Below are 17,679 nucleotides of genomic sequence, written 5' to 3' on the forward strand. Positions count from 1 at the left end.
AGAACTGGTGGAGGTACTTCAAAAGTGAAATAGAATGGTGGGATAATCTCTGCAGAAATATTTTCAAGATATATGGGAGCATCTGAGGTGCATGTTGATAAGGTCAAACTGGAGGGGTTCACCAAAACTGAGCTGGGAGTTGAGACATGCTCAGTCAGTAAGTCCAACAGCACTGACCTCTGAGAAGAACAGCCTGCCTTTGATGTGGACTAGATGACATAAAGGACTAATGTAAGGGGAAGAAGGAATCAGTGCTGACATCCAGGTGTTGAACCTGAGTGACAAAGGACAAGAGAGGCCACATAAATTGTGATAAAGGCAGGGAGGATTTACTTGAGAAACAAACACCTTCCATTTTCTTCTGATAACTTGGCTGGCGGTCTGCTCCTCAGACAAGCAGCTGAAAACCTAATCTCTTCCTATTAGAACAAATCTACTTTTCCTTTTCTGTGGGGTGACTTTTTTCCTGTTTTTAGTGGAGGTGCCATTTGCTGGTTGACTGGTTCTGTCAGTTCTGGAATTTCTGGAAAATTTTCACTGTGGTGTTGCAAGATATGTGGAATATAATTTAGGGAATACATTTCCTTATTTTGCAAACCATCACTGGGTAAACGGTTTAATTCCTGCACTATCCTTGTGAGGGCTGTTTTTTGGTTTCAGTAATATCGGTTCTGTATCCATTTGTCTTTATCTGTCCTTGTTCCCCGAACCCCAAAATAAGGATATATGATTTTATGACAGAGCTTTTTCTTCGCTAGTGTTGTCCAGGAAACCGTTTCCCAGGCATCTTTGTGTTCAGACCTGACGTATGTCATTCTGACACAGTGAAGGTTGGGTTAAATTTCTAAATCTACTAATCAACCCTATTTTTCACAAAGCATGGAAGAAATTAATCTTAAATCACAAACGCCTCCTCACGGGTTGAATGAACTCCAGCATGTTGATATCAATCTTTTCATCTCCATAGTGCTTTCCAAAAATTAACACGGAATTCTCATCCTCATGGGGGCATACAGTAATATCATTCCCATTTCTGGAGGACAGAGAAGCTCAGACACAAACAGCTTAGTAACCTAATCTTAAAGCACTAAATTCAGAAAAAAAAAAAAAAAAAAAAGAAAAAGAGTCCATTAATTCAAATTAGCTCCCACCATCAGGACTCAGTAAGCGGTTGGTTCAAGATCAACAAATATGGCAGTCACAGAGTCTGTAGTATGAACTGGAGAGTTGTCAGTCCACTGCTAAATTCATTTGAACGTTCTTCCTCTCTGCAAAAGCAACGAATGCATAGCCTACAAAGGCATCGAACAAATAAAAAACAATAGGCACAACATGAAGTGTATCTCTTGCTGAGATGCTGAAGGACAACCAGAAATATTTCACAACTCATGTTGCAGGGGACAGGTATAAAACCTGCGGTCAGAGCTTGGATGCCAGCTCCCACTTCATGCGAAATGTGTCACTGGAAGTGAAGGGCACATTTTACACAAATGTGTCAGGAAATAACTTTAATGCTAGCTGTGAGAACTGTAGATAGCCTGTCTAGTTGTTTTATTTTAGAAGAACCTTTAGGATGACCCCCACACCTTACTTATGGCAATGGGAAAGAGCCTTTACTTCTGGGGCAATGACAAGATGACCTGAGTAACTAATGAGGGGAAGGTGACAAAGACTGACTCAGCACAGACCATGAAAGTGTCTGAGTTTCGTAAACAGGAAATCTTTAAATGATACATTTCTTTCCTTTTGAACTTCACAAAAGAGTAAGGTAGGACAAAAAGAGGGTTTGATGGAGATTAAAAGCATTGAAATGGTCTTACTTGGCAGCTGTGAAAAAGCTCAATTAGCACAGATCTAAGTGCTAGCAACAGATACCTAGAGGGATAGGTAACCATCAGCTTCTCCTTCAAAACTGACCGTAACGTTTCATATACAACACTATCAAAATATATTGAAAATGTTTTTCAAAACTCCTTTCTTTCTGAGCATATATTGTCTGTAGAGACACAATCTACAATACATGTAAATCCGCAAACTCGCAGCGAGAGGGACTTGTCTGGCTCATCCTATACAAAGCGATACCTGAAACACCACACTACTTCTACTTGCTTATGGTTGTTCTATCTGAGGAAATGAAGATGAAAATGTTTGTACGTCTCTCTAACAAACAATCGCTGCCATTCAGATAGACAGCACTAATCAGCTACTGGCAGAGGTGGTGGGAACAGTCAATGCAGAAAGATACGGATTATTTTAAATACATCCGTATTTAAAATAATTTCACCGCACTTCCCTGCTATTTTGCTCAGAAAAATCATTATTGAAAAAGCAACAAAACCCTCTAGTCTACAGGCAAAAACATCCAATCACTTTTTAAAGAGCTGGTAGTAGCATATTAGCAATTTTGATATTCCCAGGTAATGGGTGGCATCACTGTGCATTTAGTCCTATAATGCATTAGCACCATATGAGAACTATTTCTATGGTTGTAATATCTTAAGTATATTGCGGTACATCATTCTGTCTTCTCTCTTCTTCCTTTCAATGCTGGTTCCCATAAGTGCGCTGCGAAGCAGCATGGAGGAACAAGTTGCTTTTTTAAGTACTACATGCCAGTATCAACAGCTGCTCTCCTTACTGTGTCCAGCATCGATCTGAAGAAATGTAACAGTATGCAACACTAACGTCAAAGAACAGAAAAGCTAACCACAACTGTCCCTACATGAGACAGCTAACGTGTGCAAGGAATAGAAGTATTTTGGAGTCCTCATAGCACAAGTCAAAAAGAAATATCCCTGAAATAAGTGGGAAACAAGTTGACACAGTGCGATAAAACTTCAATGTTATTGAAATCCAATATCTTAAAAGCCATAGTGACTTCAGTCCCAAACATGGATACAGAAATTGAAAAAGGCAATTAATTCTCCCCATGAGGGAGAAGCGAGAAGATGATGCTTACTGAGTTGTTAAACCCGAAACAAAGGAATTCCTCCATAAGTTTATGATACCGGAAGGCATATTTCCCTTCACACTCCAAAATGCCGGGCCTACGGACTGAAAGGGACCACCTACAGGCAGACCCTCACTGGAACACTTTGATCAACTTTTGCCAAATTAGAACAGAGATGAAAAGCAAAACTGGTCAGGACTAAGGAATTGAAATCCTCCTGTATGGCCACAGGGTGTCCTCCTTGCTCTATGCTTTGGCCTCAGATGACCAGCCTCTGCAGGGGAAAAAGGTCGTTATTAAAAAAAGCTCAGCTAATGGATCAGAGGTCTGTAGTTTGTTCAGCCCAACCTGCTCACATTCATTATTATACAATACACACTGAGGTTACTCTTCCCGGTTTCCTTATACTAATTATTTTGCCTTGACAGGTGCTGGCGTTGCAGTCATATTTTTGAACTCGTTAGACTATCACCCTCTTTTCAAGATATGGAACTGGATTAAGAGCGTGTCACAGGGACAACAAGTTCAGTAATGCTTTGCATGTTTTTTCTGTCACTGACATTAAGAACCAGGGATGTTTAGGGAAATCACCCAGTTCACATCTCTGCTCATACAGGATGCTCTTGCGCATTTAATAATACTTAGTCCAGTTTACTTTTCAAATTGATTCTTCTGCTGCTCTGAGGGAATTATTCTGATGGCTAACATGGCTCACATTTAGACCTGAGTTTTCTTCTTTCATAACCGTATTGCCTTACTTCCAGTTACAGCCCCTTCCTCCACCCTAAAAATTCTTGTGCCTTGTTGGGCATTGTCAAACCTTAAACACCTATAATCCGTCTCTTTCAGATCTGCACAAACTGCATTGTTTTCGGAATATGTGGGAAGGGTGGGGTGTGGAGGGGCTGAAAATGCGGGTGACAGTGGCAATCCCTCCACTGTCCCTTTACCTGAGGTACTCGTAGAGTCCATACATGGGCAAGAAGTCAATGTCGGACAGAAACATGTATGGTGTGCTGATATGCTTCATGGCCACATTCCTTAGCAGATTCACAGGGTAGAACTGTCCCTCCTTGTACACGATATGGTAGCCAACATTGTGGCGGCTCATAAGTACTTCGGAGCCCTGGGCGTAGCGCAGAAATTGCTGGGCTTCTGCATCAGAAAGATATAGTGCCAGGCTGATTGGACCTTCCCAGTGTTTGCAGATGGCTTCAAGCATCTGGAGCCTGAAAGAGGAATGGAGAGAATAAGAAAAGACTGTTTCCCTGTCTGGGACTTTTTGCCTGGGTTCATCTGATCAAATGCAGATATCTATCTCTAAGTGAGACAGACGAGGGGTCACTTTATATGCTGTGGAAAGCAATAAGTATTTCTACAGCACAATTCACCTCATCTAAGTTGATGTCTCCTTCTGGACAGATGGACTGCACCCTAGATATGCCAGCTTCTCTCCACTGAATACAAGGGAGCCTAAAATGGCCCTAGCTCAGATAGACACATCCACAACTCAGATACCTGTAGCTAGGTGAAATCAACACCATCCTTTCTGCCTAAAGCATTGATGCTGCAGGAAAACACACATGGACGATGGGACTTCATCCGATGGGAGCTCTGAGCAGTTGCACGGATCTGTCCATGTGGATCTACTTACAGGATAGGGGTCTTGTAACCTTAAACAGTGTCTAGTGCCCAGTTCACACATCAGGTCAAGCGGTTCTCACACACTAACTTACTACAGTGAACTTCAACAAGCTTGTGGAGGAGAACGGTGTACAGACCAGTAGATCGTTTTACCTCCTTTTTAGGAAAACCTTCCTCAAATTTTTTCAAGGCAGTTAGTCAGATCTTAAAAGCTGTTAAAAGTGATAGGTCAATGGAATACTGACTTATATGAACATCTGCCTTGACTAGAAGAAAACTCACTGTCAGGGAAAGGGGAAAAGGATGGCACATGGATAGAAATAGGATTTACTATGTATAGGGAGTAAGGAAAGAAGGAGGGAGAGACATGGCATTGCTGTGGAATATTGAAAGAACAATTCAGACAAAACCATCATTTAAAGTAATAATTTGCATATGTTTTAGCAGTATCTCAAATTTCATTAAATCAGGTTGTATTGATGTATATTTTTTAAAACTTCTAGCAGTTACAATACTATTGATGAAAATGACAACAAAATATCTCACACACAAACATAAATTAAACCCAACTTGGTCAAAATCGTTTAAGCACTTTGTGTAATTTATAGATTAGAGATTAAGATATGCCGCCCAAAAATACAGCATGGACTGATTATAAAGCCTCTTGAGTTAATACAAAGGCAAATGAATTTATCCAGCCTAGCCAGATATTCTATTAAAAATTAAGAAGAGTAGACTACGCAACATGATTATCTTCTCTCCCTTCCAAATCCACATTACTAGATTTTTCCTATTAATATTTATGCAGAACATAAGAAAAGTTTTCTGCATCATTGTAATCAGAGAAAATAATTTCTCCCTCCCACTATCTCCCTAAGCTTTGCAGCAGAAAGGAATGATATACCAGCAAACACACATTCTGATTTAACATTAATAGCTTTTTCCTGCATTTCTGAATGATCATGATGACATCCAAGACGATATAATCATTTTTTCTTAGGTATGAGATATTACCTTTCCACGACTACACCTGGTACATTATTTTCTTTTTATCTATTATTGAAACAAAGGTTATTATCAGCCTGAAACATACAGCCGAATTAGAAACACAAATCGATAAAAAAGATCTAACAAGTATGTGAAGGCTTTAGGCTTTTGATTTTACAAATAATAAATAGAGAAAAATACTTTCTTTTTTTTTTTTTTTCCCCCTTTTTCCAACATAGTGGAAACCTATTAATCAGGAGACTCCAATTCATCAGCACTCAGATTTAGGGCAGCCTTTTAAAAATGGAATACTTGCCTAGCACAAAATGCAGCAAAATGCCTTTCAAGGACTGCAAGCAGTGGACAAACAGCATACATAACTTATTTAAATGGCACACCTGATAATGCCTGCAAAGCTTTTCATGGTAGTTTAGTGGGAACTGGGTTTTGCTGGTATAAATTTCCAGCTGGACAGCTTAGTGCCCTTTAGAATATGCCATTTTGTTGCGTCGTTCTCATTGACAGGCTCCACTTCCATGAGTTTGATACAGGAACTGCTGGGTGATGCTCCATAATCTACTCTCTGTAGGTTGTCCCAATAGTCTCCTTTGACCATAAAACTTAGAATTATGAGTTTCTAAGCGCAACATGACCAAGTTATTTTGGTTTTGTTAGCGGTCTTGAGGAATGCATTCTCTTAAAGACTCTAGAGAAAATAAATATACTTTTGTACTGCATAATAATGAGGTCATCATTTAGTTGGTAAATTTTTTTGAAGGTCTGTTTCAGTCAAGAGAATTTTGCTGGAATTCAATAGTTTTGTGAGACTATTGGTTTTCACTTTTCTTCTTAAGAATACTCAACCAATTTACAACTCATTCTCACCCAGACTTCAATCGGTGTAATGCTTATCCCGCCTTTCCTTGTCAACATCCTTGATCTCACATTTTTGTAACTCCCACTCTGATTTCTGAACCCCAGGTACATACCATGCCTTTAAAAAGGCTGCCTAGCCAAAACATGCATGAAAACCGCAGTGATGCAACCAAACCATTATCGAAGAAAATGTCACATCAGTATAAAAGGTGGCAATTAACCCATAACGAACAACACGGAACAAAGTGTGTCTCAAAGCTTCTCGCTAAAGACATTAATGTTAGCTCCTAAACTGCATCCCTCTCTTCCATTCCCCAAGCCTATAGCACAGGCAAACATAAGCCTGTCACGATAGCCACGTCAGTCTCGTCTCCAATAGGACTATAATTAGAGACACTGGGAGTTGCTTTTTTGCCTTTCCTCATCTTGGCTGATCATTTGAAAGAACGATGCAGGAATGTAGCGTATAGCACAGTGCTTATGTACATGTCATCTTACATCTGAGACACTATTCTTAAATGCCTACAGCTATGCTGGAGGAGTTTAATAAAAGTGGCTTAAAGAAGATACAGAAAAAATAAGGCAGTAACTGAAAGACGTGAAAGAAAACAAAGCAGCTAAACAGTTCTTTGGTATGATATTATTTATTGATTTCAGCTGAAAGAAAGTATTTCCAACTCAAATCAATAATTTATAGCAACACACCAATGAAGTAGGGAAGATTTTTCCTGCACAGTATCAGGAGGGCTGTTCTTCCTGAACAAAAACGTGTGGTTCTGTCTATCAATAAAAACATGTGCCCCAGTGAGGATCCAGAAAGGGAAACAGATGCTCAGACTCTGCATCAGTGCCAGTGGATCAGCACTGAGCCCCAGCTCGTTCTTTTGAATTAAATTCTGGGGGGAAAATATACCATGTGCACACACCAGCTTTACTAATTTACTGTGGCACTCGCTCAGGGTCTGGCTTAATTTATTTCTTCAGTTTTTTACTCAAAGGTGTGTGAACACTTAAGAAATGTTTCCTCAATTAAAAATCAATAGAATAGACGCTGATGTGCATAGCAAATCATAGCTCAATGTGGAGGAAGCAGTGTTGAGGCACGGGCGAAACAAAATAGCCCTCATTTGTTCACATTTTTTTTTTAAAACAGGCTGTAAATGTTTTGTTAATCTGAATTCCTCTGACCTCCTGGAATACTGCTGACCTTCCACTGGCGTAGCAGCGGTGCTATTCGTGGGTCATGTTGTATTCTGTATGTGCTCTGCTAAATGAAATATCAGTTTCTGGCTAATATTGAAGGAGTTCTGACCTGTTTTGTAACCCACTCTGATAGCAGTAACTACAAACTTTGGACTAGATTCCAACTGAGAAGCAGGAGGAAAAAGGCGATTGGCAATTCAACATTTCAAAGCTGGCTGATCTGTACTGCTCTTTCAGAGCTTCTGAAAAGCGGTAACTAACTGCAATGGTGGGAATCAGAAAGGTGCAGGTGGAACTTGTCACGAACTGGGGTTTTTTTTCCCAAATGAAATACCAGTTAAATTCCACTTCACGTAAGAACTGAAAGTTGAAAAGAGTTAAACTAGAAATGTTATTCTGAAAATCAACATTTGTATTAAAATGCAATGACTTCTCTCAAAAGGAGGGATTTTTATTTCACACTAGCATATTAAAAACAAACGTTTTATTTTCCACTTCCAAATTTGAAACTAAAATTTTTAGTTTTGATTTTAACTATAAGAAAAATCACTAATTGAAATTTTCTGCAAGGAAAATGCCAATGAAAGCAAAACTAACATTGTCTAATGAGGAGATGCGGTGTAAAAACTTGGTCAGCTACAACTGCTTGCCTAAGTCTATTGCAAACATCTCCTGTTTTTTTTCAGTTTCCACAAAACTCTATGAACTAACAATGCCTGACCATCCTGACCAGTAACAACCCCTGCAGTTCCACTATTCAGCTTCTCATGAACTCTACCCACACTCGTGCGTGCACTGCAGAGCTGAAGTCTGGCTGCATGTGTGTTATCTACATGGGCTACTCATAATTCAAGAAAGGTCTTAACAGTGTGACATCCAGGTTTCTAGGAAAGCGAGTTTTTTCTCTCCCCAAAGCATTACATAGTTGGATTTCTCTGTAAGAAAATATTCATTGTCTCACGCTTCCAGATGAACAAGAAATTTCCCCTACCTGTCCATTGAAAGCTGAGCCACCAGTGTTACATCGGTATTGTCTGAAGCAGGCTCATATTCGTAATGTAGAAAATACAAATGAGTGCGATGGACAGTGAAACGTTCTCGACGAAATTCATAGCATAAATCATCCTCGTCCAGCTCAGATAGCTGTTTCTGGAGCTGAAAAGAAAGAGCGGACATAAAGATAAGTTCTTTATAATTATTTAAGTAAATCAGAGAGAATAAGGTGGTTGGAAACTTGCAGCATGATGCAATGGGGAGTGGAAGTGGAACATACAGAGTAGCAAGATTTTCCCCAAGCCTCACTCCTGCAAGTCACTAGACAATAGATTAGAAGAAAGCACTCAGAAGTAAATTGATAAGGCAGACAAGACCATTGTATTATTGCCTATATATTGTATATATTATCTGTATTACATGCTTTCAACATTTATCTGAAAGAATTTCCAACTCAAATCAATAATTTATAGCAACACACCAACGAGAAGTAGGTGAACAATCACAAGTTTAAGAATTGCCGAGTTTCAAAGTTAACGCTCCAACATGATGCATAATGTCATTCCTTATTAGCAGCAGTGTTTCAAACCACTCGTAGACATACAGCTCCAGTAGACAAGACTCAGCAACAGATTAAGCCTGTACCGCTGGGCTGAGCAATTCCCGTTCTGCTGCTTCTATTGGAGAATAGGAACTGCTGCTCCCAGCACGGACAGACAGCTGGAAAAGTAACATCTTTAACTGATCATTACTCTGTCTTTTGAGACTTATGTATCTGAACCAGTCCAATTTTGCAATGAAAATAGTCTTTCAGCTGCAGAGGTGCCAAAACTAAGCCTACACTTTTAAGGGGTTTTGTGCTTCTGGATGCCTCGTTTGAGAAATCCAAAGGATGGCAGATTAGCAGAGAATAGGTATTTTTTTGGCTCCCTTGGAAAGCAAGCCCTGTCACAGTCAAAATGGGCATCTCAAAGCAATCCAATCCCGAGACACTTAGACACTTAGCTTTAAGAGAATAAAAGTTTAGCTCTGGGGAAAGGAGGAAGAGAAAAACTGATGAAATATCTATGCAGCTGACCAATTCTGTCCCTGAACTATATTATTCTAAAGCCAAACATCTGGCTAGATTATTTAAAATGCATTCCTTTAAAAGGAAAAATCAGTTATACGTGATGTAAAACGTACTACAAAATGTAATGAATATGAGATTGTATATTGTCTTAACATGTCAAATAGAATTCCATTTGTGTTGCTCTAAAGTATAGGTTATTAATAAAGGTATTATTTTTATATTTTGTTTCTTAAAAGCATCCTATAAGAAGAATACAATTCCATATTTATCAGTAAATAAGAAAAATATTCACTTTATAGGAATTTTACAAGTTTTGATAAAAATCACAGTGGACAGTTTCATGCAACAGATTATTGAATTATAGACATTCACTTAGATTTAAAAATATCTTATTTTTGTCCTGTTCAGAATGATTTAAAGTAATAGTTTATAACACCATGTCTAAGAAAAGAAAAGAAAGGAAAATGTAGGTGTTTCTTGCTCTAACACTGTGTTAAGAAGAAGAGCTGTTGTTCTTGGAACTATAAGCGTAATGGTTGCCATCAACGGAAATGCTCACAGCTGAATGTTTTCCTGTGAAGGCTGATGGAATAATTCCTGATATTTTCCCGTACATCACTCTATAATCTTCTTTTGAATAATGGAAATACCTCCCTTGATTTCAATGAGTTTTGGATGAGGCTCTCATTCTTCTGTGCTATTGTTCTGCACAGATCTTAAAACATCCCTCAAGAGAGACTGCTTTTAGCAAGATGAGAGTCCGAATCTTGACAAATCTTTACTCAGGCAAAACTTCTACTGAAATAAAAATCTCTTTTGGTGGAATAGAAATCAGGAGTCCTTTTACATATTCTCAGAGTTTCATTCATTCTGCTTTACAAATCATTATTCAGCTGAGCCTGTACATTATTTTCCAAATCACATTCAAATAATATTTGAATTAAACCCAGTATTTACAACAATGACTAGAAAGAATATTGTATCTTTCTGTTTCTTCCTTGAAAAGAGACATTAGTATGTCCTTAACAGAATTATCAAGCAGATGACTAAAATTTAAATGGTTAAAACAATAGCAAAGCACATTTCAGGGATACCTTACTATCCTGCTGTATATACAATTGACCAGGCCAGAAGTTTATAATTGCACAGTGGCCGTTAACCAAGCAGTCACCAAATGATTATCGGATTACATTTGAGTTGCAAGCTAAAAGAATACAAATACTTAATTATGAGCTACAGAATAATGTTTTGGGCTAAATTATGGCTTTGCGTACTATGGAGTCCTGGGTAAGGGAAGAGGAGAAGATACAGCTTCTTGGAGGCCCCAGTATTTTGATGGTGAAACTCACTGACTCACAAAGTTGGTGACGGAGGTGAAGGAGAGCAGCAAAAAGCAGAAGATTCCTTCTGCTCCAGGGAAAGGGCAACCTTGCTCTTTCCACTGCATTTCTTAGGGTCAGGATTTTGTCTCTGTCCTGTCAGAGTTTTTCTGAGCCTGAAGCTGTGCTGAAAGTCCAAGAGGTTCTCCCTGGAACTTCCCCAATTCATGCTCAGTACTGTATGTGGTGTTGGGACCCAAGAGAAGAGATGAGAGGGCTGTGCCCATACACCTTGGAGACAGCAGTCCCCGGAAGGACCACGGGTGTGCTGTGCTCTGACTGTCCCCCAGCCTCTGCCCCCAGCACCCTCCCCTCCAGCGCAGGCAGGCTGCCGGGGGAAGCCCAAGCACAGGCTGTCCGAGAACCCTGCCTAACATGTGGGCATCACTTGACAGGACCAGACACGCAGCTTCATCAGCACTTTGCAGGAATACTTCTGCAATCCTTGCCTGCTCATACTGTGAGCCTGAACAACTAGGGCAGCCTTAGGAGCCATGCTCTGTAGGCCAGGCAAGTACAGCTTAATTAAAGTGTTCTCCTTCAGGTAGGCCAACCAGCACAGGACAGGCTGCGATTTGGCCTGTAGTATTGTCAGTGCCTATGTGGCAAGCAGTCTCCGTTAAGGATGGGCCCATCCTTATGAGGCAACAGGCACTGGAAAGCAATAGCGTACGATTATCCATGTGAAAACCTCTCTTCTACTGGAAGCAATGCTGGACACACTAGGCACTCCGGATTTGGGCCAGCAAAACCCATAAGCTCACAAGCTATCTCGGTCAAGATAGTGTTATGACGTGGACAAATTATCAGGAACAACAGGTGGGTGATACACAGCTTTATGCAGTTTAAGATCCCTTTTCCCTCTCTCACCTTCTTTGTTCCCCCATTCATATATACCTTCAGATACCCATGCCCCAGTATCACATATGCATATAAAGGCTGCTTCTTCTTTACTATGAGGAGCCACGCAAGCTATAAATGCATATTGCATACAGTCATAAGTCATTTTTACACACATATGTAAAATGAAGGTTAAAGATGCACAACATTCAAAAGATAGGGAATTGACTAAGACAGACACATACATATCCTTAAATTTATCTCTTTCTGAGTTACCTCATATTATTTTCCAGTTACATGATCACATAACATTTCTCCAATCCAGTTACCTACAGCACGCATATTGCATGGAACCATTATTTACAAAGAACTTATAGCTTCGTTTAAGGTTTGATCCCACGTTATGTCTTCTTGAAAAGATGAGTTTATAATAGCAATGCTGACATGCCTATGCAAACAGATGCTTCCTTAAATACAGTGCCCCATCAAAATGAGGACCTTAATATCAGCTGGATTTGATAAAAAGATGGCATCCCCACTATGGATCCCTCCATTATACTTACAACAATACGCCTGACATAGCACAGACTTCTCAACCTTAGAGTGACAGCATGTATTCTCGTAAGTGAGTACCTGCTTAGCATAAGATTCACTGTTTCTACAAGATTTTCAATGCTAAGGCTACTTGCCACTGAGCATGTGGGAAATGTCACCTCTAGCAAACACTCTGACAGCTGAAAAATGTATTCTTTTCAGACTGTGTCTGGTAATGTTCTCTTAGGAAATACTGTACTGGGAAACAACAAGTACTTTCATTAGCATCATGATGTTACTTGTTTCAGAAATAAAAATGGCAGCCATGGCATGCATAATGCCAAAACAAAAATACAAAAAAAATATATGCTAAATTACTTCTCTGGGCAACCAGCTGTGGCTGTGACTTCATCTTAGGAAAAGCAATCTTTGAAGCTAGGCTGTCCTGAGAGGCACAGGCAGGCCAGAAGATATTCAACTCTACCATAAATCGTCATGATTTACCAGGTCTACTTGTCTGACTAATACATTTGTATGAGATGAGGTGGCGTTTTCTATCCATGTGATATATGGCAGATCCATATGATACATGGCACACAACATGTACCTTTCACCGGAGGACTGCTTAGTCTGCTCATAAATCTCCCTTTCTAAGGCTGTTCCTAGTGTAAGCAAATTTGTGATTGGCTTTGTGTTTTTTTAACTGCTGTGTCACAAAAACAATTTACTTCCCACCAAAATCTACAGGATTTCATCTCAGATGAGATCAATCCAAAATCCAGGATCAGAAGTATTTTCTTAGGGATTAGCAATATTAAAAAAAACCCACCAACAATGTTTTGTGTCTAGAGGCTATTTAGATCTTGGGGAAGGGGATGAAAACCCTAACGTAGGCGTTTGTGTCTCATCAAGTGTTTAAGGTGAACTGAGATGACACTAGGCTTAAATCACTCACTCGCTCAGCATCATGCTAACACAACAGGTACTGAGCAGCTTAGGTGAAAACATTTAACTTTCAGATCATCTTTCCTCCTCCCAAGTGTGCACAGTTAAGATTCACAGCACACAATCAACTCAGCTTAGCCACTGAGATGAAAACGAACACTAGCCCAGGATGAAACCATAATCTGGTTAGAAACTGAAGCAGTTTCATTTCCTCCTGTGTGGCTGTCCCAGTTCCCACCAGTAGGCAATTTGGATTGCAACATTTAGCACTTTCAAAGTCTGTGAATTAACTGTTGCCTTTAGCAGGGCATAAACAAAGCAGATGATGATGTAGGAAGGAAAAAGCATTCACTCAGTCTTGTTTGGGATGACCTACATAAAGTACTTCTGGCTTCTCCAATGACTAGTAATAAAAGCCAGAGTAATCCCACGTCAATTAAACCTTTATTCCTCCCACACCATAACATTTTGTACATTTGCTATGGGTCAAATTAAGCCTTCTGTGAAACAAAGCTGTGGTAAGGACAAAGAGGATAGTGCCTGAGCAAGCCTACCTAGTGAGAGGAATTTTGCTGCAGCATGTAAAAAGTAGCTAATACTCTTGCTAAGTGAAAGTAACAGCTTATCTTGACCACAAATAACACAATTAAGAACCCAATTTTTAGGCATGCATAACATCTTAGACAGTTCTGTATATATGAAGTACAACTCCCGTGATCTCAGCTGCAGATGTCAGGTCTTGGTAGTCCTCTGCACCTCCTTTCCCCAGGTCCCTGCCAAACCTTCTTGGCTGAGCTGTTTCCAGACCACCCTTGCAGCACAGTGCATTGACAGGTTGGTCTCCTTGGTCCTTTCCCCAGATTGCTCCTAGCCCTGTTCCTTCTTGTGTGGCAAGTTCCGTGGTCTAAGTCAGTCCCAGCCCTCTTTCTAGCCTCATGGTGCCTGTTCAAATAGTCTGCCAACTCCTTATACCTACAGGCACCCATCGGTCCCTTCCTCTTCCTGCTCCAAACATACTCCATGCATACTCCTAAGAAAGAGTGTCCAGAGATCTGAGCCTCCTTAAAGTCAAAGAAAATACCGCTGACAACGTGTAAACCATGATTTTTCAGCATTATAACTTCCCTAAGTTTTCACCAGGTTGGCAAAAGACATGTTCCTGGCCCAACAGTCAGCTCCTTCTCTGAGGTTTGGAGTATTTCCATGAAGAGGTCATCAGAACTTGTGGTGTGGGCAACCCCCCCAAGCTTTTCCCCATGTTTCACTTTAAAATATGAGAGAAAATCAAAAAAGAGGCACATCAGCACTACAAAAAAAAATCCCAGTTCACATGATCCCCCATCTAGCAATATTATAAGCAGCTGAAAGTGGTATAATGGCAACTTTCAGGCAACTAACAGGATGAGCTACCAGCTCAGCATTTAATAACAATAACAGTTATAATAATAGAAACAACACAGCTGGGGAAGTCAGGATTTCACCTTAAAACTGCCATATACCATCTGTTATTAGTAGAGAAAGACTGTGTCATGACAAAATAGTAACTTTAAATCCCAGTGCTACAAATGATGCAGTATTCTGAAATTCTGCAGGAGCAAAGGGTACTCACAGCACTAGTCTGACTGAAAGTTCAGTGCCCTGACACTGACTCGGAAGCTTCCTTTGCATTGCTAAATTTGTTAGTAGAGTTTATACTATATGGTACATTGCTAGAATCTCCTCCTCTTCTGGTGGATATTACAAGATGGCATGCACAACCATTTGCTAGTATTAGGAATCACTGGTTTTGCACAAAAAAAGTAAATAAGTAAAAACACATTTAGTAAGTAGGTATACACCTAAGCAAGTGTTTTCATGGAGAAATAGATTTTTCTTACGCAGTTTCTTTGTATTGTTGATTTAAAAACCTGAAAACAAAAATCTGCAGATAATTTTTTCCTGTGTTTTCTGAAAGTCTCCTCTAATGGGAAGCTACTGTTCTTTTCTTAAACTGAGTGAAATCAGTGATAAACTTCCCACTGATCTTGTTCTGGGCTTTGGATGAGGACACAGGCTTCGCTAACAGGGGACATCCCATTCAACCTTCAGATTTAATGCTTTGGCAGAAGTAGCTGGTGAGAAGCTGTCTGCAGGAAAGAAGTTTTATGAGAATGCTGAAAGGTTGAGTGTGTGCCTGTGTGCTAAAATCAGGCTTAGAAAATCTATCTCATAGCATAACTGTAGAGATCGACTGGTACACAGAAGATCCTGTCGAAATATTTCAGGCTTTACAGTAGATCCCTTAGAATGAAACGCTGGACGTAAGCATTAAAAGCCAATAGGAAACGTTCAAATTTGAGATTATTGTGAGCTTCACCTTTGCGGGTTTCCCTAAAGTCTTCTGCATGGCATCAAAATAAGAAAGAAGGTGTGAGAAAGGGGGAATAGCACAGAGTAAGTAGGATGGAGCGACTTAGGATGTGCTCCAAAGGCCACTTGTGTGAATGACTCTGTTTACAGGAGGATTTCATTCATACTTTGAATTTCGCATCCAGAATCTGCAAAAAAATGCAAAGGGGCGACTGTAACACCAACTCGCAGAGAAGAGTCTGCTCTGTGTAATCCCATTTTAGTACATATTGAATGAAGGGGGTTTACAGTACTGCTCCATGGCAAGGAGCATGTGGCAGACCCCTGCCCACAGCCCATCCCTGCAACACACAGGGTCTTTCAGCTTGAATATTTCAAGAAAAGGACCAAAAAAGTATGTACACGTAGACATACATATAAGCATTTTTACATAAATAGAAAAATTACCACAGTCTGTATTTCTTTGCCTCCAGTATTTCAGTTTCAGAGCCCTGTCTGTTCTGTTCGTTCCCATTTGTAACGTTTTGGAACCTAGTAACAGTGCTGTTTGGTGCAGCTGAAGATCAACTACTGACTAAATCAGGGCTACGCAGTATAAGATCCAAAGACTCCCATTAGACCCCTAAAATTCAGCCTGTGGTATTATACTTCCTTAGCGAATATTAAAGAAGGAAAAGTACTAATCCTTGCACCTGCATATAGACATATATATTTAAGCATACATGCATGCACACACATACACAGAGGAAGAGTGAGAGATATCAATATGAGGTCTGATGGCCTTTTAAACTAATGCCCCTTTACATCTCTCTGGCACTGTACAGAGTCCTTAGAAAGGGAAGATACACAATTTACGTTCATTTTAAGGCCATCTCAGTACTGATGAGAAGTCTAAAGGTCCCTCAGGGTAACAGAACCAGCCCAACGGTACCCACTGCCGTACTTCCTTTTCACCGTTTACAGATAGTTGCATTACAAATGAGATTCCTCAATTACAGGTTGCATTCTAAATAAAACATCATTACAAATATTAAACTGTAGTCAAGCAATGGCTGGCATATCGGAACAAGACCTTACGGGTAGATTCTGACACAGGCAGACTGTGAGTGACAGACTCATGCTAAGCCACTGCTTCTTCCACAACAGGGCTCAGCGCATTCAGTGCTTAAGTAATTCTCTCCGCTTATAAAACCAGCAGAGCTATTCTAACATTTTGTCTGCTGGTCCACAGTGCAGAGAAGCACAGGCAGCTGAAGAAGCACCTCTTACGCCTATACAATACCTAGCATTAACAAAGCCCAATCGTGTTTTGGGGCTGCTCATCTCAATTCAGAGAAGAAAGGAAAAATAATAGCTATTAAGACAATCAAACGGCAATTCCTACGTTATACATACTCGACTTTGCAGAAATTATAGCCTTTTATGTAACATATGTGCTTAGGAATCCTAATGGAAATGTATGGCCGCATCTTGTCAGACGAAAGGTCCGGCTAGCCTCCTGTCTCCAGCTGTGAGGCGGCTGCCTAGAGAAGAGTGTAAAAGCCAGGCGAGCATACAGCAATGCTTTCTCAGAATGCTCATCTAGCCCTGAACTTGTGGTTCAAGGACTTTCTGCACCAAAGCTTAACAGCTCCTGATTGATTTTCTTTCCATGAAGAGTCACTTTTTGAGCATATGTATATTTTTAGCAACATTACCTCCTGCTCAAAGCTTCATTACATTGTGGTTGAAATGTCTATCTTTGTTTTGAACCTGTTACTTGCTATTTCCACTTCATGTCCCTTAGTTCTTGTACTGGGAGGAATGACAAACAGCGGCTCCCTGCTCACCTTACAAGATGCTCCGCTTCTGAGGATTATCCTGCAATAGATCATGGGAATGTACTGTGTTTTAATAAGACACCTGTG

The 17,679-nt window shown here is 40.1% G+C and overlaps 1 protein-coding gene across 4 annotated transcripts in view; it reads right to left on the bottom strand.

The window, feature by feature from the left end:
• LARGE1 (LARGE xylosyl- and glucuronyltransferase 1) overlaps positions 1-17,679 on the bottom strand; it is a 291,365-nt gene that overhangs the window by 22,781 nt on the left and 250,905 nt on the right. For all 4 annotated transcript variants that reach the window (XM_063321577.1, XM_063321581.1, XM_063321576.1 and 1 more), the window contains 2 exons: positions 8,652-8,815; positions 3,901-4,179 (listed from right to left, as the gene is read on the bottom strand). In XM_063321577.1, the coding sequence (XP_063177647.1) occupies positions 3,901-4,179; positions 8,652-8,815 (443 nt within the window). The remainder of the gene's footprint in view (positions 1-3,900; positions 4,180-8,651; positions 8,816-17,679) is intronic.

This window comes from Chroicocephalus ridibundus, chromosome 1, assembly GCF_963924245.1.
Source record: "Chroicocephalus ridibundus chromosome 1, bChrRid1.1, whole genome shotgun sequence".
In the NCBI taxonomy this organism is placed as follows: Eukaryota; Metazoa; Chordata; class Aves; order Charadriiformes; family Laridae; genus Chroicocephalus; species Chroicocephalus ridibundus.